Source organism: Lampris incognitus, chromosome 2, assembly GCF_029633865.1.
Source record: "Lampris incognitus isolate fLamInc1 chromosome 2, fLamInc1.hap2, whole genome shotgun sequence".
NCBI lineage: Eukaryota > Metazoa > Chordata > Actinopteri > Lampriformes > Lampridae > Lampris > Lampris incognitus.
Genome location: NC_079212.1, coordinates 121,308,300 through 121,331,879, shown reverse-complemented (window position 1 = coordinate 121,331,879; position 23,580 = coordinate 121,308,300). Strand labels below are relative to the sequence as shown.

At 44.2% G+C, this 23,580-nt stretch overlaps 1 protein-coding gene across 1 annotated transcript in view; it reads right to left on the bottom strand.

Moving 5' to 3' along the window:
• Positions 1–23,264, bottom strand: part of phf2 (PHD finger protein 2) — a 38,446-nt gene extending 15,182 nt beyond the window's left edge. Inside the window, exons 1-4 of the mRNA XM_056273541.1 lie at positions 23,167–23,264; positions 879–964; positions 559–673; positions 94–254 (exon numbers count right to left, since the gene is read on the bottom strand). Of these exons, the coding sequence (XP_056129516.1) occupies positions 94–254; positions 559–673; positions 879–964; positions 23,167–23,264 (460 nt within the window). The remainder of the gene's footprint in view (positions 1–93; positions 255–558; positions 674–878; positions 965–23,166) is intronic.
• Positions 23,265–23,580: the final 316 nt, after the last annotated feature.

Genomic DNA, 23,580 nt, shown 5'->3' with positions numbered 1-23,580 from the left:
GTTATGCTTTGTCCCAGCAGGGATATATATGTCATTGATTCAGCATATCTGAAAACAGGAAACTCATTATATGCTACAGGCAGAAACACACACCGACATAGTTCTCCACGTCGCTGATGTAGAAAGTTGGAGCCGGCATGGAAATCCCAAGGCCGTCTTTCTTCAGCGCCAGGATGGGTTCGCTGAAGCCGTTCTCCTCCAGGTACTCCATCGACAGCTGACTGCCCGACAGTTTGACCACGACATCGTCGGCACTGCAGACAGACACAAGCACACCACCGTGTCACCCACACTTCCACTCAAGCAATGCATGAAATGCTTGTTCATGAATTTTAGTCAGCTCCTTGTGACATGAAGAAATAGACAGAATCAGTTAGAAAATGAAATGAAAAAACAAAAAAAAACAAAAAAAACCATCCTGCCTGATAGGGGAATCTTGAAAAGCTATTAGAGGCTGCCCCCTTTGGGAATGTTGATGAAGTGTAGAATAATGGTGGTTGAATCAGTCTGCTGGGCCATGACTTTGAACTGTGCAGAATATTAACAAGTTGGTTTTACCTTGGAAATGTCCTACTGCGGAGTTCCTTTATAAAAACTTGACTGCCATTTTGAACAGCTTTGATGTCTGTGCTTTGTCCTGTGTCATGTTTGTTCCAGTTCTTTTTCTTTTTCACTGAGGAGGACCAAGAGGGAGGATTAATACAAGGCATGGAGCCGCATCTTGACACGGATAAATCGTTAAAATATAGCAATGCGCCAGCACCAAATAAAGGGGTAATACAGTGTGCACGGCTTTAACACATGCAGGTTTGGCACATGCACGCAGATTCACAGAAACACATAAAACCTATTGAACACAGGCTGCTACTGTAACTTACATGTGGATTTTCCATGGGTCTTCTCACAATTTGGACAATGATAAATGTCAATGTCTGGAGCGTCATCTTCATCCACCTCAACACAGCTGAAATGGGGGGAAAAAAACAACCTCAGAATCAGAATGAAATCGCTTCATTCTACATACTCAGTAACTCAAATGTATCTGTCCATTTTAAAGACAACTTAGCCACAACAGCAAATACTTAAAAGTGTTTGGGAATAATAATAATAATAATAATAATAATAACAATAGTAATAAAACATTTTATCTGTGGGCACCTTTCAGAGCACTCAAGGACACCTTACAGAACACAGTTAAACCCCCCCATCAAAAAAAAAAACAAGCAGCACTGTATCAGACAGCATAAAATCACATAATCCTTCAGCACACAAGTAACATGTAAGACCTTAAATAAGGCATAATGGACAAGAGAGGGCAGGGAAGTACAAGGCATAGTTCATAGTAGGCATTACAATACTATGTCACCCTACTTATAGTCGCCATCAGTCAGGTTTTACTATTTGAGCACCATGGTTTACAGTTGCAGCTGTAGTAGCAGATGTGACTGTCAAACTGTACATTATTAGTGTACCATGGGGGCTTTACACTGAAAAAACTAAATAGTATGAAATACGTGATGGGGATTATAGAACGTAGACAACATTCCTGACACGTTAAAAGTTACAAGAATTTGCATCATAGAAAGTTGAATCAGATCATCTGGACACAACGTTTATTGAGAGAAACTTTTCGTCACTCATCTAAGTGACCTCTCCAGTCTTGACTGACTGCAGGCATACCCACCCTTATAAACAATACAGTGGCATAATGACCGAAAACAACAATTAGTTCCATATGCAAATTGCTGTGAGCATTAACGAGAGTTTCAACGGCCACAGAGGATTGTACTCTTAAGCCCCCCTCGGTTCAGGGATGGTCGTTCCCTCTTAATATAGATGGCCTCTTTGACTCCCAGTTCAAACCAGTGTTCCTCCCTATCAAGAATGTGCACATCCTCATCCTTGAAAGAGTGGCCACTGGCCTGTAGATGGGGGTAGCCTGAGGAGTCCTGGCCTGACGTGTTAGCTCTTCTGTGTTGTGCCATTTTCTTGGCCAGCGTCTGTTTGGTTTCCCCGATATACAATTCACAGCAATCCTCCTGGCACTTAACAGCGTACACTATATTAATCTGTTTGTGCCGGGGGACCCGATCCTTGGGGTGGGCCAATTTATGGCGCAACATGTTTTGGGGTTTGAAAGCAACTGAGACGCGGTGTTTGGAAAATATGTGTCTCAACAGCTCCGAAACTCCCGTCACATTGGTTTGAACAGGGAGTCAAAGAGGCCATCTATGTGAAGAGGGAACGACCATCACTGAACGGAGGGGGGGGGGGGGGGCTAAGAGGCCTAAGAGTACATCTGTCACCATTTTACAGTGCTGTGATTGCAACTATTCCCCAATCCTCTGTGAATAGTAGTACACATCGCCATTGAAACTTTAGTTAATGGTCATGGCAATTTGCATACAATTACAATAATAACAATAATAATCATTACATTTATACAACACTTTTCTAGACACCCAAAGCGTTTCACATTGAAGGGTAACTGAAGAGGGTAATATGAAACTAATCATTGTTTTCGGTTGTGTATAGTTTGTAAGGGGTGGTGGCGATACCTGCAGTCAGTTGAGACTGAAGAGGTCAACTACTAGATGAGTGATGAAAACATTTCTCTCAATAAACGTTGTGTCCAGATGAACTGATTCAACTCTAAGATTTGTTTACCTACATTATTAGCAAGCATAATGACATAAATGTGCATCGTTTGAAGTGCTATAATACTGTCTGGTCAACCGAGATTGTGGAAAGAAAAAGAAAAAAAGATCAAAAGGGGGTCATCAAACTGATAAATAGCCTCTCATTCAGACAAACATTAGCTTTGTTTTGAATGATCACAGATAAATGACAGTCTATGACTCCTCCACGCTATTTCCAACGGCAGCTGCAATTCCCTTGCACAAGCAAATTCCTTCCATTTGGAGCCGCTGCTTTCAAACTCAGACATGGGGGTTTCCAATTCATACCCACCCACTTCTAAATGATTTTACTGTATGGACTACTCACATTCAGTGAGGTCAAATAAGGAAGTGCAGGATGTCTGGGAATATTGGAAATGGCTGTTGATGATCATAACATATTTTACGGTGCTTTGTTATGCAACTTCTAAATAAACTTATTCTACAGCATGGATGCACATTACGCGTTTCTGTATACATACACCTTTATTGGCAGTTTAATAACTGTTAACTGCATGTGGAAATAAATTTAAAATTTTTTTTTTAATTGCTGCATTTTTTTCCTCAGTATAATGACCTCAGTTCGGAAGTCTTTAATATTTTAATGTTCATTTATTTTTCAAAGACGTGTATTCACCGACCTGTGAAAAAAAAGAAAAGATTTGAGGGTTTTGTGTTTTAAAAGTGAGAATTATAAATGTTTCTATGCTACCTCACATTGAAGACAATTCATTAGTCCCCTTTTTAAATGCATTGATTGCTCTAGATTACGTGTGTGTGTGTGTGTGTGTGTGTGTGTGTGTGTGTGTGTGTGTGTGTGTGTGTGTGTGTGTGTGTGTGTGTGTGTGTGTGTGTGTCCACGGCTAATCTCGCACTGGACCTATGAGCCTAATAAATGTGTGCACAGTTATGAGTGTGTGATGAAGAACCTCTCGTGGTCGCAGTGATTCAAAACCTTCGAAAAACGTTTGTGCTCGTTATCGCCGCTCCCTCTCTCCATCTTAGCTTGCTCGACCGACGCTGCTTCCCGTTGCTGCCCGTTCTGTCAATTGTGCGAATGCGTGACTCACATCTACGGTATAACAGTCGGCGACGGTGTCAAAACAAGTATTTGGGTATGAGTCTTAAAGGTGAACGAGAGGTCGATCGTATTCGCAAGTCAGCAAATGATTCACTGCTGATCTCAGCACGGGAGAACTGGATGAGCACTGGATGAAACAAAAATAATAACATCTCTCTTTATTTTCCCAGGGTTAGGGTTAGACCTAAATGGTCGCAGAGAAAACCTTTTCTTTTTGGAAAGTTCATATTAGACTTGGTGCTATTTGTGTGAGGGTCCGCCTAGGAGTCTGCACATCCACAGACTGACAGGCAAAACATTTTTATTAGGTAGACCCCCCCCCCGGTCCCTTTTCCTCCCCAATTGTATCCGGCCAATTACCCCACTCTCTGAGCCTTCCCGGTCGCTGCTCCACTCCCTCTGCCGAGCTGGGAAGGGCTGCAGACTACCACATGCCTCCCGATACACGTGGAGTCGCCATCTGCTTTTTTTCAGCGGACAGAGGAGTTTCGCCAGGGGGACGCAGCACGTGGAAGGATCACGCTATTCGCCACAGTTCCCCCTCCCCCCGAACAAGCGCACCGACCAACCAGAGGAGGCGCTAGTGCAGCGACCACGACACATACCCACATCCGGCTTCCCACCCACAGACACGGCCAATTGTGTCTGTAGGGACGCCCGACCAAGCCGGAGGTAACACGGGGATTCGAATCGGCGATCCCCGTGTTGGTAGGCAACGAACTAGACCGCTACGCTACTCAGACGCCCTATTAGGTAGATATTTTAGCTTGAGTGCTGCATATTAAACCCCCCCCCCTCCCCATATTTCCCATTCAGTCGACTTGGGCTCTACGCAAAAGTCTTATAATGGCAGGAAAACACTGTTTTCCCTGTCCGCGCATCTGTCCGCTGCTAATCCTCGTATACTACTGGTCTTGTCAGCCTAATCATTTTTGTGCACAGTTATAACTGTACGATCAAGGACCTCTCATAGTTGAGGGGATTCAAAACTTTGTAAAATCTGTTTTATACCGCAGTTGAGTGCTAACTCCTCAGCTGGTTTATAACCAAGCACTGGAGGAGGGGAGATGCAACTGGCAGGGATCTGCACTCTACTGAGTGCACTCTTCTAGTTGTTAGGTTTACAACCGATTTAATTATTTTTGATTATATTTAAGCATTGGCAACTTCTAACCCCTGTCTACTGCTTATCTTCAGAGCTCCTCATGCAGGGTCCTCATGGCCAAAAAACAAATATTGTTCAGCCTCTGCTATCCAGACCAGCAGGCTCTGCAAGTCCCTGTCTGACTGAAATCGCGCCTTAAAATGAATTTCCCTGAAAGGCTTTTACATAATTTGGTTTCACATATTTCAATTTTACAGGATTTGCCCAGTTTTATTCTTAAGTAGCCCGGCTGAGATAAAAGTTTGACATTTTTATTGTTTATCTTACACATTTTTTTACTTTTTGCAATTAATGAAATGAAAATACAGATGTCAGATGTGTTAAGAGTACCTCACATCTGGAAAAAGTAAAACTAAAGCAATCAAAAATGTAAATACTAATAATCATTTAACCAACATATGGTTACTGGGGAATGATGACTCATAACTTCACGGTAGCATGAAGGGACACATTTTCAGTATTAAGGCCTCAGTATACTCACTGCAGGAATGCAGTTAACAAGTGCACACCGTCGGGAGGACACATGCAGAGCAAAAAAAAAAAAACGGACAGTGGCTTCGGCCTCCACAGACCAGATTTACTCTCACAATACCAGACAATCGGAGATCTCCACCTACCAATTTACCAAGTTGAGCAAAGCGTTTAGAGACTGACTTGTGAATCTACCACAGACTCACTTGCTGAACTAGTCGAAGCCTTTGATTCGAATTCTGCAACTGCCCGCTGCCATTGGTCTACCAGGTCATATGACATGGTTGGCTGCATTGCTTTGAGGGGAAGTATTTGAAGCATTTCTACTTTCTTCACTCGTTTCTAAAGTGTATCTTCCTTGTATTTTTTTAATGCAGTGTATGGTAGCTGCATACTCAGTTGATATGGCATACAAATGATACAGTGCCACAGCAAGCATGCACACATTTGTATCTACTCATTATGAAGATTTTGATAATTTTGTTTTTTTACAGCAAATATACCAACACTTAACACTTTACTATACTAAACAAATACAGACACCAAGATATGCCCACAAGATCACCATAGATATAAAACCATTTAAACAGGACCAGGGAAAGTTGTTTGGATAAATGTGTGTAAACACCTGCTGATACTGAGATATCTGCAACTCATTAATTATTGAGTCTAAGTCTCCACACCATGTCTAATCATTACCTACTTCGGGCACTGCTGGTGACTGACATAACTCCATAGTGTTTGAAGAGTTTGGAAAACTTTTCTGTGAAAGCAAGGGATGTCGTATTGATCACTCATTCTGACAGTTCACAAACTCACACTGTGAGAACTACTGATGGACGAGACTGAAATCTTATGGTTATAAATTATTTTTCTGCTTTGAGATATTATGCTAATATACACTGTTCACTAAAACATTCTTTCCAAGCCATTTCGAGAGAATACAGCCTAGAGACTACTTGCAAGTCACAAAAGTGATCATATTCAGTTACATCACACATATTTCTCTGGAAGTCCAATTTATATACATAATGCATACAGGTGCAGTTAGACCAGGTCTGCTGTTTAAATTCAATAATATCCTTTACGGTTGTAGTTGTACAAAAAAGAAAGAATTTACGCAATTTCTGTATCAACTCATACAGACCAACAATACACAATACAGTTAGACAAATAGGTAGACAAGTAGATAGGCACATACTTAACCTATCCTGGAAGGATAATTACATCCATTTGTCATAGCAGCAACAGACTTGAAAAACAATAAAACATTAGAAAATATGATCAAGTATGAGAAAAGCCAAAATACTGTCCTCCCTCCAAATACAGGAAAATACTGTAGAAATGCATATCCAAACATATCTCCATTTTGATAAACAGTGCAAGTCCACATATTGATTGAATCAATGCATAATAAAGTGCTGAATCAATGAATTTGCAGAAATCACAGAAAGTGTGCTGTGATCATGAGAATTTTTGTATTGCATCACCTCCACCCCTTTAGCTGACCTACTTTGCAAGCAAAGACACCCAGTAACGGCACAAGTTGAGAGTTCGACCACAGAAGCATCTAAGACGTGAGAAATCACCACTTTCTAAACACTCATACTGAGCAAAAATTGCACAAACGTTAAAACTGAACATGCTGCCTTTGAGCTTGAACAGGTTAAGTGCCGTCAGAGCATCTCACTTCATCCCTACTCAAGATTACCTCTGACTTGGAATAGTAATGTTGACATCATACAGTTCTGAACGTCTCAGTCTGTGTAAGGTACCAAAACAGGTGACAGAGAAATGTGACACGAAAATGCATCATCAAATTTAAACTGCACAAGTTCAGCTAACCTGCCAACAAACAGGAAATACATGCCTTGAGAGGTTAGAAGGACAGCATGAGTCATCAATTAATACCCAAGGAGCAAAATCAAACAGTGTTGATCTGTTTTTGAATGGAAAAGCATGTATCTTGACTTCATGATTATGAGCAAGTAAGTTTTTTTTTTTTTGCTTTAAGGTCCTCACTTCAAGAGGCAAAACACTCCTTACTATCAAAAAAGGTCCACACACAATTTTAAGTGATTGATATTCATCATCCATCCATCCATTATCCAAACCCGCTTATCCTGTTTTCAGGGTTGCGGGGATGCTGGAGCCTATCCCAGCAGTCATTGGGTGGCAGGCAAGGAGACACCCTGGACAGGCCGCCAGGCCATCACAGGGTTGATAGTCATCATTACCTTTTTTATTCATACTGTATTTCTAAAAATGTATTCATGACATAGTCAGATACTTATTGTGCAACATTCTGTTTTGCATACTAAAATCAACAGGAGTTTAGAGGGTCTGAGTGAAACAAGGGCTGCTGTCACACATTTGAGCTAGTGTGGTCACTGGTCACTGTAATGACTGATAATTTTTGACAGAAATGTTATCTTTTATTGAGGCACGTTACCTTTTAGGGGTGCAACACAGAAAGACAAGGATAAGGATAAGGGGAAAGGATTCATTTTCCCTAATTCTACCTGACTAGACAATTTACCTAACAACACTCAACTGCTGACTAATTCAGCACAACCAAAGCTGATTAATATAGGTTCATCCTGACTTAATAATTTCAAAAGAAAGAATGAGGAATAATAGGTAATATGATGGTCATCATCTGTAAGTGATCTTTTTCCCAGTTTGCCTTCACAACCAGGTTGTGGACGTGGTGAGCCTACACTCAATGCATAATTTCAATTTAAGAAGTGACCAATTTATAGCAAATACATTCAAGCAATCATGAATTGTAGTCATAGGCCATCTAGACCAGCAGTCCCCAACCACCAGGCCACAGACCGGCACTGGGCTACAAAGCATTTGCTACTGGGCTGCATGAAACAATATGATTCGGCAAAAAAAAAAAAAGAAGAAAAATCCATCCATCCATTATCTAAACCAGTTATCCTACTCTCAGGGTGGCGGGGATGCTGGAGCCTGTCCCAACAGTCATTGGGCGGCAGGCGGAGGGAAACCCTGGACAGGCCATCAGGCCATCACAGAGCTGACCCAAATACACACATTCACACCTAGGGACAATTTAGTACGGCCGGTTCACCTGACCTGCATGTCTTTGGACTGTGAGAGTAAACCAGAGCACTCGGAAGAAACCCATGCAGACATGGGGAGAACATGCAAACTCCACACAGAGGATGACCCGGGATGACCCCCAAGCCTAGACAACCCTGGGAATCGAACCCAGGGCCTTCTTGTTGTGAGGCGACCGTGCTAACTTCTGCACCACCGTAAATAAAGTAAATTAAATTAAAAAACCTGAATATATGACATTATAGACTATTTGTACTCTAATCACATTGAATTTGGCATGGACCGCCTATGCTGCACCTTTCCTCACCATTCCCTGTCCCGCCTACAAGATGAGGATGCTGAAGTTGATCTTGAGTAATGCAATGCACGCAAGGTCATCAGTCGGTCATCACCCACTTACCTACTCCATGTGCGTGTTGTAACTAGCTAGCTACCATGAGCAAAAATCAAACATCTCTTGAGAGTTTCTTCAGAAGAGGTAAGGGAAATAAAAGGTCTAACGAGAATGATAACGAAGAGACAGCAGAGGCCGAGATTGCAAAAAAAAGAAGGAAAGCTCCCTTCAAAAGCAAATACAATGAGTCGTACCTAAAATATGGCTTTACTGCAACCGATGACTCGCATGTCATGATCGTCTTGTTGCAGGGAAACAAGCCCAGGGCTCCCACTGATTTAGTGATATTGGTTGCAATGTTTCTGCAATGTTTTTAACATGTTCATGTGAAGAAAATATACGCCGTGTGTTTAATATCCAAACGTTACTTAAATGTTATGATGCTATTGACTGGCTGGTCCACAAAAACATTGTCAGTATTTAAACTGGTCCACTGTGCAAAAAAAGGTTAGGGACCCCTGATCTAGGCCACCCAGACAAACCCTCAAAAAGGTGTCAGGAGCCCCTAGTGGTCAAATATAGAAGCATTTTCACAGAGGGATCACACACAATGCTAAAACGCAGTGCTCCTAAATTCAGGTCATTTATTAAACTGGAAAAGGTAAGATTGTGGCAGGAATGAGGAAAAGCACAGGAGACCAAGACGAATTTGATGTTTATTCCTCAACTCCAAAAACCAACTGCAGCAGGAACAACCCTGCACCGGCGAGCCCGGGAACGTAAACCACGCCCCCAGCTCACAGTCCTGCTGGGTGAGAGGCATAGCCCCTAGTGTCCGCCACACAGCCCCCCCCCCCCAAACACCCAGAAGGGACTCCTGGAAAGAAAATTTGTGTTTCACTGGAGGCTTAAGCAGCCTGCTATAACGGCTGCGCCGTCCCTCAGCCGAAACAGTAGGTGAAACACAGTCCAAAGCCGGCTGAGAAGCAGAACGCTGAACCCGTGAAGACACTGCCGGGGTCCTGGAAGGAGGACGACCCCGACAGGGAACCTGGGACGGAAACACAACTTTGCCTGCCACCCTGTGCGCCGGTTTAAGCCTATAAAGCCTGACATGCTCCCTACGCCCACCCATATCTAGCACAAAACCCTTAGGACCCGTCTCAAGAACCCGAAATGGGCCATCGTATGGGGGTTGGAGGGGCGAGCGGTGAGCATCATGCCGTACAAAAACAAAACGAGCCGACATGAGCTCCACAGGCACGAACGACCGCGGAAAACAGTGGTGATCGGGGCCTGGAACCCGAGTGCTGTCGGACAAAAAAGGATAAACGGCCGGACGGGGTCGAGGAGCGGAACTCCCAGGCAAAAATTCCTCCGGGACGCGGAGCGGCTGACCGAGCACAAGCTCAGCGGGTGACGCGTCGAGGTCCTCCTTAGGAGCCGAACGCAACCCGAGCATAACCCAAGGTAAACGATCCACCCAGTTAACATCCGAGAGCGCAGCGCACAGCGCTGCCTTGAGCGACTGGTGAAAACGTTCACACAAGCCGTTAGCCTGAGGGTGATACGCGGTAGTGCGGTGTAGCTGCACACCCAAGGATCGTGCAAGTGCCGACTCGAGCTCTGACACGAACTGGGGGCCCCTGTCTGAGGTGATATCTGACGGAGTGCCGAAACGGGCGACCCAGGAGGAAAGAAAAGCGCGTGCAACATCCGAGGATGTTCTGGAGGATAGAGGGACAGCCTCTGGCCACCTGGTGGTCCGATCTACCATTGTGAGCAGGTGCGTAAAACCCTGTGAAGAAGGTAGAGGGCCCACCAGGTCCACATGCACGTGGTCGAAACGTCTGGCCGAGATCGGAAACGGTTCGAGGGGCGATTTAGTGTGCTGGTGGACCTTAGCGCGCTGGCACGCTACACACGCAGCTGCCCACCCCTTGACGTCCTTGCGGAGGCCAGGCCAGACGAACTTGGAACCGACCAACTTCACCGACGCCCGAACTCCAGGGTGCGAGAGGGAGTGAATCGAATCGAAAACTAGACAACACACAAACACACAAGCACACGCGACAATCAGCAACAGGGTTGGACTTCCCGGCCGCATCCTGAATGTCCGTTGTGAACTCGGAGATCGCCGCTAGGTGGCGCTGTTGACGAGCAGACCACGGCTCAGTCACCTTGGACATGGCAAAAGTCAGCGGCTTATGATCCACATAAGCTGTGAATGGGCGACCCTCCAGCAGGAAGCGGAAATGCCGGGTTGCAAGGTGCAGTGCCAGCAACTCCCGGCCAAAAACGCTGTACTTGCGCTCGCTATCTCGCAGTTTGCGGCTAAAAAATGCGAGTGGCTGCCACGCATTCGCCACACGCTGTTCAACCACAGCCCCCACGGCTATGTCAGACGCATCGGTTGTTAAAGCTATGGACGCCGTGGGTGTGGGATGGGCGAGGAGGGCAGCGTTAGCCAGGGCGCACTTAGCTCCGTCAAAGGCCTGGACCTGTTCGGGAGTCCAGTCGACAGGGTCGTTAGCCTTCTTAAGCCGCAGGGCTTCGTAAAGTGGCTGAAGGAGATGGGCAGCGCGAGGGAGGAAACGGTTATAGAAATTCACCATTCCCAAGAATTCCTGCAATGCCTTAACAGAGACTGGGCGGGGAAATTCCGCCACCGCTTGCACCTTAGAAGGCAACGGGACCGCGCCTTGCGGCGAAATGCGGTGACCCAAGAAGTCAATCACCGGCAGTCCAAACTGACACTTGGCCGGGTTGACTATCAGGCCGTGTTCGTCCAGACGACGGAAAACTTGCTGCTGGTCCACTGTGAAAACTGATGATAGCCGCGCACCAGGTCCACCTTAGAGAAAATAGTGGTACCTGCCAGGCGTATGGAAAAGTCCTGTATGTGTGGGATGGGATAGCGGTCATTGGCGGTGACGTTGTTCAGGCGGCGAAAATCGCCGCAAGGCCGCCACGACCCATCCGCCTTGGGCACCATGTGAAGCGGCGAGGCCCACGGGCTGTTGGAACGCCTCACGATACCCAGACGCTCCATGATGGCGAACTCCTCCTTGGCTGTAGCCAATTTTACCGCGTCGAGGCGCCGCGCGCGCGCAAAAACTGGCGGTCCCAGAGTGGGAATGAAATGTTCTACCCCGTGTTTAGTAACCGCGGTGGAAAAGGCAGGCGTAGTCACCGATGGAAAGCCGCCAGCAAACGCTGAAAAACATCCCCTAATGCTAAAAAGTTAGCGTGTGTTAACGGCCCGGCTCCCCCTGTCTCGCACGGAACAGTGGCGAAAGACACAGCATCAATTAAACGGCGGTTTGCAACATCAACAAGCAGACCATTAGCACACAGAAAATCCGCGCCGATAATAGGAACAGTAATGGCGGCCACTACAAAGTCCCACTCAAAATGGCGCCCGTGGAAGCAAACAGTCACCAACCTTGTGCCAAACGTCGCAATAGACGAACCGTTAGCTGCACTTAACTGTGGGCCGCCGCCTTCGGCCGACCTGTCTGTCTTAGCAGGAGGGAGTAGGCTCTTTTGCGAGCCTGAGTCCACCAGAAACCGTCTTCCTGACATCGTGTCCTTAATGAAGAGCAGCTCACTACGTCCGCCAGCGCCCACAGCTGCTACTGAGCGCTGGCCCTGGAGTTTCCCAGCGCCTCAAACGTGCACGGAGGGACGCAGCGCCTCGCCGCCGAACCGCTGGTGGAAGAAACAGAGGCCTCTCCCGCGCCGTCTCCAGACAGTCACTTCAGCCACCACTGCCGGGTCCGCGTCCTCCGACGTCGGCTGCAGAGGCTCCGATGCCACACTCTGCACAGAGAACCGTCTGGTAGCCAGCAGGACCCGATCGGCCTCCTCAGCCAAACCTCGGCAGTCACCAGCGGCCAGACACGGGGAGTTAGCCAAAGCCACGCGCACAGGAGACGGGAGCTGGCGCAGGAAAACGTGCGGGAAAAGGAACCCACCGTCGTCTGAGCCTAGCAGCGACAGCATATTGTCCATGAGATCCACAGCCCTCCCGTCGCCCAAACCGGATAGGGAAAGGATTCTATCTGCCCTCTCTGCGGCAGATAGGCTGTACCTCCGGAGCAGAAGATGTTTGAGGGCGACGTATTTATCGTGTTGCGGAGGGGCGCGCAACAGCTGCATGGCCCGGCGTGTGGACTGCTGGTCCAGCGCAGCGACGACCAGATAGTATCTGGAGTCGTCCGCGGAGATTCCACGCAGGTGGGTGGAACAGCGCCTCAACATGCTGGAACCACGAGGCCGGGTCGCTCTGCCAGAACTCTGGGAGTTTCACAGCCGCGGCGAGAACGGCCGGCTGTGAGAGTTGGGGCGGCGTGGCCGAGGTGGATTCACACTCCTCTTCTGCTCCAAACATGTTCAATTCGGGGTCACCAATGTGGCAGGAATGAGGAAAAGCACAGGAGACCAAGGCGAATTTGATGTTTATTCCTCAACTCCAAAAACCAACTGCAGCAGGAACAACCCTGCACCGGCGAGCCAAGGAACGTAAACCACGCCCCCAGCTCACAGTCCTGCTGGGTGAGAGGCATAGCCCCTAGTGTCCGCCACAAGATAACTTTTAAAGTGGGAAGCTGTAAGTCCTCTACAAAGAGACCACGCAAGCAACATGCAACAAGCTTTAACTTAACGGGCTCAACATCTCTTTAAAGGATAACACTCGTCGTATAATTTTGTTTTTTTTATTGCTGATGAGTGCTGTGAAAAGACGAAATTCTCCCATGCATTCCCCATACTTGCAAGTCTTTTCCAACTAGCCCATGCCACACTTAGCTTCCATCTAGGAAGCAACAGGATGCCATTATTTTCAAGCAAACAATCAATATGAAGTCATACTGTTGCCAAGGTCAGTTATGATCCATCACTGTGATAATGTGTGTTTTTCAATTTTTCCTGAAACGACTTTATAAAGTAGCAAATATTTATTTTGTGATCTATGGAAAGCAGTTTACTTTCTGGCATACTTGAACAAATCACTGTGCATATTTGGGGGCAGCACCACCTGAGGGGGTGGAAAGAACGATTCCAAGGACCCCTGACTGACCAGGGCCCTCAAAAAATACGAGAACATAGAGCAAGCTAAACATTAGACACAAGCTATGTCTCTATGAGTGACATTTAATGATTTTCAAATCAATCGGATCTTATGGCTTCCTGGATGTGGGATTGAAAAGACTTGAGAGAATGGGGAATGCATGGGGGAATCTAGTCTTTTCATAGCATTTTTTGACCATGAGAAAAACATAAAATTACACCAGTGTTATCCTTTAATTGTATTATTCAGCAGCCAAAAGGAAATGAGACAATCAACTCAAGCCTTCTGAGGGCAGCCTGCCAAAGGAATTAAACAATAAACACCATCAAAATCTAATGTGTGCTGTGATTTTATACCTTGCACGTGGCAGGGTTGAATTTATTAGCAAATTTGCAAAAAAATTAATATTTTATATACATATATAAGCTAATCACAAAATGTCTGAAAATAGAAAATAATGATATATATTTTCTTGCTGTGAACCACCATTAAACCCTTAAACTAGTTTGTTTCAGTAGGCTTTTTGTATTTTGCAGTTTTTATTTTCCATTAACAAAGTCAATAAAGTCTGTATAAAATAAGTGGAGGTAAAATCCACATAACTTGTAAAGATATGTAACTATCAGTCTTTTGTCCCTATGATGACACTTGAAATGTGTAGCTCTCGCTTGTCATTTAAGAGCTTCCTATCAGCAATAACAATCAGGCCATTTTTCAAAATGCCAGGCCCTACACTTTCAAATGTCTTTCTTCAATGGAAGTTACATATTTTGAACTAATGTGATGTAAAATGGGCTACTACACCTGAGATAAATATGTACCTGTGGCTATTAACAGCTTATTCTAAAGTCCCGTTTGGGTCACCTCCATTCAGCAAGAAATGGGCAAGAAGCATGTAGTAGATATAAGAATACCAGGCTAGCAAACTGATGTGAAAGACTTCAGTGAAGTTGACAAGGGGGTAGAATGGCTGGTCAGATGGAAGTTGAGTTTTGTTGCAGGCTGAACCCACTAGGTCGGTCTCTAGTCTTGAGCCAGTGTCTAATACAATGAGAATGACAGGAAGCATGTTCAAAAGAGTGAACCAGCATGTAAAAGTGGAGGGTGGAGCTGGGACATCTGAGTGCTTTGTTGCTTTAGTCTAGTATGAAAGCAAATAATCTTATACCGCGAGGTCAAGAGTGCAGGCTGCTGCTTGTGACAAGCACATTTCAAGATTTGTACAGTTAGCGTTGTGTCGTTTGCAAACGATTTGATCTTCTTTTTTATATACATTTATTTCAGATGTTTCCCTTTTTTCTCCCAATTTAGTGGCCAATCGGTCCCTATTTTTAGTTCAAACACCCACCCTCGTACCACATGCGTTCGCCAACTGCATCTCTCCGGCCGGCAGCCTCGAAGGAGACGCCTCCCCACCTCCGTGACAAGGAGAATCCAGGCCGAACCACTGCTTTTTCCGACACACACAAAGACGCTTTCATGTGACGAACACAAGCCGACTCCGCCCCCCTCCCGGAGACAGCGTTGCAATTATTGCTGCTTCATCGAGTCCGTCCATAAACGGATCTGACGTCACCGGGGCGCGAACCCCGGTCCCCAGTGGGCAACAGCATCAACACACAACCGATCCTTAGACCGCTACACCACCGCGGACCCTAACGATTTGATCTTTAGAACAAATTATTTAGGTGAACCAAATGTAGTGAATCACTGTCACGTAATGATTCCATCATTTGAGTCAGTAGCTCACACTTTTAATTTGTGTACTTGCTGCTGCACACTACCGCTACAATCCCTCTTGTTTTTTTGTTTTTTTATCATGCTGATTGAAGCAGCCTTTAGCCAATAAAATCAATGGATCTCTTCAAAAGAAAAACAATCAGTGAACCAGTCATTTCTTTTTTTTTCTCTCCCCAATTGCACCCGGCCAAATACCCCATTCAACCGAGCCGTCCCAGTCGCTGCCCCACCCTTTCTGCTGATCCGGGGAGGGCTGCAGACTGCCACATACCTCCTCCGATACATGTGGAATTGCCAGCCGCTTCTTTTCACCTGAGAGTGAGGAGTTTCACCAGGGGGATGTAGCGCATGGGAGGATCACGCTATTCCCCCCAGTTCCCCCTCGCCCCCGAAGAGGCGCCCTGACCAACCAGAAGAGGCGCTAGTGCAGCAAGCAGGACAGATAACCACATCCGGCTTCTCACCCACAGACATGGCCAACTGTATCTGTAGAGACGCCTGACCAAGCAAGAGGTACCACGGGGATTCGAACCTGCGATCCCTGTGTTGGTAAGCAAAGGAATAGACTGCTACGCTACCCGGACGCCCTAACCAAAGTAATTTTATTCATTTGATCTGCTTGCAAATGAATGAGTGTCTTATTCACTTGAAACGATGTCTCATTCATTTGAGTAATTTGCGTACAAAAAAGGTGAATGAAATGTCCACCTACTTGTAAAATAGAAGAGTGAACGTTATATTTATCAATAAACAAAAAATAAAACTTGCTATTTAATTAGAAATACATGGACTAAAAGTGGCTTTTGTGTAATGATCTGATTATGAAATAACATCCTATTACAGAAGATGCATAATTACGTATTGGTCCGAATATAAGGCGGGTTCTTTTTTCATGGAAATATGTTTGAAGAAGCGGGGTCGTCATATATTCGGGGTCGAGACTTTTAAGTGTCAATATACACGCACAACAACAGATGGCGTCAAATATCTGTAAAACTAGTGTTCCCCTGCTCTTTTTGGCTGGACCAGCCAACGGGGTTTACAAACGCGAATGTCCCTGAGTGACTGACAGGGATCACTTTGACACGATTGGGCCGCTGGATCAGGTGACCAACGACGTTCACCAGCGAGCGACAACAAACAACGTCACTGAAGCCACATGATTGGTCAGCTAATCAACGACGTCACTGGTAAACACAGAAGTGGAAGTTCCGTTACTTGCCGTGAATCAGCGCAGCGGTTTGCAGAAACGCCTCATTGCAAAAAAAAAAAAAACTCCAGTTCATAAAACATCAGCACTACTAGCCACACGCAGTTAAGAGTGAAAATTATTTGCATGGTCCGAGTCAGACAGTTGGTGGTAACTAAAGCGCATTTATAAGTAAGCATGATCATGATGACTCGCCAATGGTTCTTGAATTTTAAACTGATGCTCGACCCTTTGTTAGGTCATCATCAAGCCTACACATATTCAAAGGAAGGTCAGTTAGTCTAGAATTGTAATATTTTGGACACCTAACCTTCAGTAATTGTGATTTGAAGTTTTGTATTTGTATTACTTGTAAACTCATTTCATTTGACTGGAACACAACTGATTTCATTGGAACACAACTCATTTGATTGGAACACAATTCATTGACAACTCACCGTCATCGGACCAGCTAAAAATCGGACCAACAAAAAAAAAGGTGTAAAGGTGTAACGGAAGTAAGAGCTTGACTCTCATCGATCCCAACGACTTGTTGCCTCAGTTACGTGCCGCGACAGAGGGTGTTCACGGCATGCCTGTTGCTGCTACGTCGCCACATGCTGTCAACTTGGATTCATCAAGCAGTACATGTTCCCGCGCGTCGACGCCGGATCGACTGTGAGGGCAGCAGTCACATGGACTCGGTGCAATGGTCAAGTACAGTCACAGTCATTGACATTGATGGAGAACTGAGTCTTACTCTATTACTATACAGTCAACGATACTGCCAATAAGGTGAGTAACATGAACAACTACTCGGACCGAACCAGTGAACATTTAATACTCACCTGCTCAACTACAGCAAAGGAAAGAAACTGTTGTTAAATTTACCCTCATATTCACATATGATAATTGTACTCTTTATAATTAAGGACACTTTTACATTCTTTGGACTTTGCATTTCAAGTACTTTAAGAACTGTGTTTATTTTAATATTTACGTTTGACGTCCATTCCTTGCCCTGGTGGCCTGTCCAGGGTGTCTCCCTGCCTGCCGCTCAATGACTGCTGGGATCGGCTCCAGCATCCCCGCGACCCTGACAGCAGGATAAGCTGTTTGGATAATGTATGGATTATTTGTAAAGCGCTTTGAGTGGCTGTTGCAGCTAGAAAAGTGCTATATAAAATGCAACTTGGTTGATTGATTGATTGATTATAAGCGCATCCACTATCTAGTTTTAAACTCCCAAATGTTGCTGAAATATCTGGTCTTATTTGCAAATCCAAATCATCTACCTGTCAGTTAGACCCCCTTCCTACTCATTTAGTAAAAGTCTGTCTACCTTCTCGATCCTCTTTAATAACTGATATCAAACATTCCTCCCTTACCTCTGGTCTTGTTCCCTCATTTCTCAAAACAGCTGCAATAATGCCCATACTCAAGAAACCTGGTGTAGACCCCAACAATTTGGATAATTTTCGCCCAATCTCAAATTTACCATTTATTTCTAAAACACTTGAAAGACCAGTCACATCTCAGGTACACGCACACTTGACTTACAACAATCTGTTTGAACAATTCCAGTCTGGTTTTGCTCCATGCATAGTATGGAGACAGCCTTGGTGAAAATCACTAATGATCTGCTGATGGCAGCTGACTCTGGGCTCTTAACCATACTTGTCCTTCTTGATCTGAGTGCAGCCTATGAATCTATCTCACATAACATCCTCCTATGAGATGATTAGCTTCCATTGGAATCACTGCCCCCCCCCCTTGACTGGTTTAGATCATATCTCTCTGGCCGCACTCAGTTTGTCCAACTTAAAAGATCTGAGATCACAGTCCATTCCTGTTACTACCGGTGTTCCCCAGGGCTCTGTATTGGGCCCCCTCCTATTTGTTATTTACCTATTACCTCTTAGCCACACTTTCAGGATATTTGGCATTCAATTTCACTGCTACTCGGTTGACACCCAACTCTAGCTATCCATCAAGCCTACCACCACTCTTCTGCCGACTTCTCTTTCTGACTGCTTATTAGAAATTAAATCCTGGTTTTCATATGACTTCCTCAAACTTAACAGTGATAAAACGAAGGCCCTCCTAGTAGGTACTGAATCTACTTTAGCTAAACCTGATAGTTTTTCTCTGACTATTGACCATTCTATATTTCCTCCATCGCCTCATGTTAGGAATCTGGGTGTCATCTCGGACAGCACATTATCTTTTGAAGCTCACATCAACAATGTTACTTGGTCTGCATACTTCCAAGGCAATATTAATCGTCTTGGCCCATCACTTACACCTAACAGTACCGCCATATTCATTCACACCCTGGTTACATCCTGTATTGACTACTGCAATTATATCCTCTTTGGCCTTCTCCTCAAATGTCTTCATAAACTTCAATTGGTCCAGAATTCAGCTGCCCGTATCATTACCAGAACTCCTTCCATAGACTTCAAGATCCTGCTTCTCACTTTTAAGGCTCTTAATAACCTAGCTCCTTCATATCTTTCAGAACTCCTTCATATCCACACGCCCTCCCGCACTCTCAGATCCTCTTCTGCTCTCCAACTCATTACACCATCGGCCCGCTTGAATACCATGGGGTCTAGAACCTTCAGTCATTCTCCCCCCCCCCCCGCCCTGCCTATGGAACTCTTTCACACAAGACATTCACAATGTTGACTCTCTTTCAACCTTCAAATCCCATCTTAAAATGCACCTTTTCAAACTAGCATATTCAGTATGATCCACACTTCATTGAGTTTTGTGCAGATGATGATTTTATACATATCGGTTGTATTAACTTTTTATTGTCTACCCTGCTTTGTTTTGATTTTATGCTGTCTGATACAGTGCATTTTGTTTTTAACTGTGTTCTGTAAGGTGTCTGAGTGCTGTGAAAGGCGCCCACAAATAAACTGTATTATTATTATTATAAGGGGTGTCACGCCCAGACTTTCCAGTGATTATGGCAGCAGTGATTGTAGCAAGATAATTATTTCATATAAAATAAATTTCCACTATAATATAAATAATAAATAATCAGGGCTTGAAAATGACTGTCCAGTATAGCTGCTGTTCACAGAACCGATGTCAAAACAGCCGCTTTTCAAACGTTGTTGTGCAAAAACAGCCACTTTCTAAATGTAGTCGCAGTCCCACCATATGATAGGTTTTAACCTAGTCTTGATTTCTCTCTTCGTCAGATTTGTTTCAAAGCTGTTCTACAAGTATACTTCACTTTGATGGTTATGCTTTTATTGAAAATTTGATAGGCTACATGGTTGTTTATTCGCTATGAGATGTATAGCCTATTTGGTAATAGAAATACCAATAGACCATATTTTATTTTCATTTTTAGGGTATTGAAATACTATAAACCATTCAATTACAAATGTGATTAAAATATACTGAAAACATGGTTTTATTTAAAAGATGTTAAAAACAATAGCCTACCTTGTTTTATTCAGTGTGTTTTTATTGTCATTATTTTCGAATAAAATTATTTTCCATATAAAAACAACATTTGGTCTTCAAAAAGTATTTCTTTTCCAAAAATGAGTGTTGAAAAAGAAAAAGGTGGGGGGTCGTCTTATAATCAGCGTCGTCTTATATTCGGGTCAATATGGTGCAGTATTGGTATAAGTGTTCAGCACTGGCACTTACTCAAAACTGGTTGTTTGTACTACTACTCATGTCTGCCTAAACAGTATCACTGTACCCCCAATTAAAGTAGCCAAAGGTGGAAGAAACAAAGGCACAAAGGCATTCGTTATTTTTTTGTTGGGACCAGCAAAAGGAAACAATGCTAGCCCCATAGACGTCAACAGGGTGAGAAAAGACAAGGTTGGAGCTTTGTCTTTGAGTCTTGCAGAGAAACTGTACAACCATTCATATTGAGAAAAAAATATCCAATGGGCAACATTTGTTGCCATCTAGAAGCCATGAATGAGCATTTACGTTTTCTAACCGAATTCAAGTTAAAAGTTGCTGATCTTCAATTTTTTCGAGATCTAAAATAGAAGATAAGTATATGTATCTGTGCTATACAAACCTGTTTTATTGCCATGTATAGTTGTGTATCATCTACATAAATCTACAGGAAAACAGAATGGTACTGGGTTGGGCAATATATCGATATCGTGACATGAGACTAGATATCGTCTGGGATTTTGGATATCGTAATATTGTGATATGGCATAAGTATTGTCTTTTCCCTGGTTGTAAAGGCTAAATTACAGTAAAGTGATGTAATTTTCTGAACTTACCAGACTGTTCCGGCTGTTCTATTATTTGTCTTTACCCATTTAAGTTATTATATGGGCATTACTGACGATTATTTATCAAAAATCTGATTGTGTAAATCTTTTCTGAAAGCATCGATAGTCATCCCCACAATATCGATATCGAGGTATTTGGTCCAAAAATATCATGATATTTGATTTTTGTCCATATCTCCTAGCCCTAGAATGGCATGGTACTGTTGTAAAGCAAAAGGGGTGAGAATTGGAGAAGGCTGAGAAATGTTCTCTGCAGGATGCCAAAAAAAATGTCCTTAGCGCAGCAGACAAACGGAATTCAAATAGCAAAAGAGATTATTTGGATACCACAAGCGGCTTCGGGAATCGCTGCAGCACAACTGAAGTGAAGGGCTAACTGCCACCAACAAACGCGTGTAGGCTACTGTTGCAGTAACCACCTCCAAGGTTTACCCATCACTGTTTGGTAGTTATAGAGTATGACGTTCACTTGTTAGTGGATAAGCCAAGGCCGAAGATATCTTCCAAAAAAAAAAAACAAACAAAAAAGATCAGCAGCATGCACTTAAACCTCCAAAGCTTCGCTCTCGGTCGAACAAGCAACATTTAAAAATTAAAATTCATCAGCAATACTTGATTCCACTTTGTAATACCCATGGGCAGAGCTTTTCTGACTTATCAACATGTTAGTGACTAGATGGGATCAGCAACAATTCTGAGCAGCCCCAAGTCACTTGACAACATTTGAGAGTTGACTTGATAAAACGGTCTGATTTACAATGCGGTCTTGTCCTTGGATGTGGCAACAGGCAAGATAAATTCTCAAGACTTTGTCGAGAGTAAACACAATTTGATACATTTTCAGGTCGAGGCTATAAATAATACAAAAACCGTATTGTCTCGCTAAACACAACTGAGCTGCTTTTGAAAATTGACGGTATGAGCCTTTTACGAGGTACTAATTTATCGTTGAGTTCAACAACGGAGTCCATCTATGTACGCGCGCGTGTGTGTGTGTGTGTGTGTGTGTGTGTGTGTGTGTGTGTGTGTGTGTTTAGCCCAACAGAGAAGAAATGGGATTTGTGACAGCGTTGATAACGATACACTGTAGAGAGACCATCACCAAAGGGTTAATTTTCAGGCGCGTAAATACCGTTCAATGATCCGAAAGGTTTGTTCGCTTAAATGTGGCATATTAACCCATCACTCTAATCAAACGTCCGCAATGTTACCGAAATGTCCAAGACTGTGTGAAAACACTAACGCCACCACTGCGAAATACGCAGAGATTTGACCAAGATCACAATACGCTACCCACGGCGGGATAAAGTGATAAGTGGCGCTGAACGATCTGTATGTATGCATGTCTGTATCACACGGAGTGGCCTCGATATCACCAGCTCGCCCGTGTCGAGCAGAGACGACAGACAGACAGCCTGGCACACTGAACGCAAAGTCTTTTCTTTTTCCAAACCTACGAATATCGAACATGGGCTATTGTCAGCCATAACTGCTGGTAAGCCACGGCTCCAGCCGGTCCAGCTGGGCTGACAATAAGACCGTGATTTATTTATTTTTTTCTAAACACAGCTCTGCCAAGTACCATATGACGCACACGCAAAACCAAACTGTGACAGTATGTGCAAATAAATACAATCGATGCAGGAGAGAAAAAGGCGCCGGACGCAAAACGTTCAGCGATTCCTGCGAGGCTCCCTCGCCAATGTGTCTCAGACACCCACTGCTGGCGTTCCGCTCGCTCGTACGCTACAACAATAATCGTCAACTTCGGACTGTGTGGGACGCTGAATTGTTTCCAAAATGCCACTAATTGTCGAAGCCTGGACCCAGATGGCTCCGCGATGTGTTCTTATTTCGTGAAATGCGTTTAGTGTTATTTGTAAAAATGTCATAACCCAGTCAGCTATATTTAACTCCGCCTTCTTCTTCAAGCGGCCTCGCTCTCGGAGCAATTCAGATACGGACGGGCGATTGAGCAACAAAAGCTGTCAAAATGTTTACAGACCTCGCCAAAAACAATGCAAAATGCCACAAAATGATACAATAAACATCGAGTATTACCTGCCGTGGAACCAATCCTTGCAAGCATCACATTCGATCATAAACTGGGTTACGTCGTAAGGTAATCTGCAGATGCAATATACTGGTACAGTCGCCATGTTCAATTCACAACTACGTCGGATAGACGGGGGCAGCAGGAACCGTCCTGCAACAATATACAATATGATCTCTGAAAACGAGGCTTGTCCCGCTGGACATAAACCTAAAGCCAGTCATCCATCACACGTCCGTGTCGCATCCCAACGATGTTGTGGAAATGATAAGGTTCGTAGGATTCCTGAAATGCATTATTAGGTGCATGCCCCCTGGTGACTGTACAGCACGGAGATGTCCAGAAACCATAAGAAAAGGTATACGTGCATTGTAAAAAATAAAAAAATAAAAAGTTTAAAAAAATAAAAAAAATATTAAGTC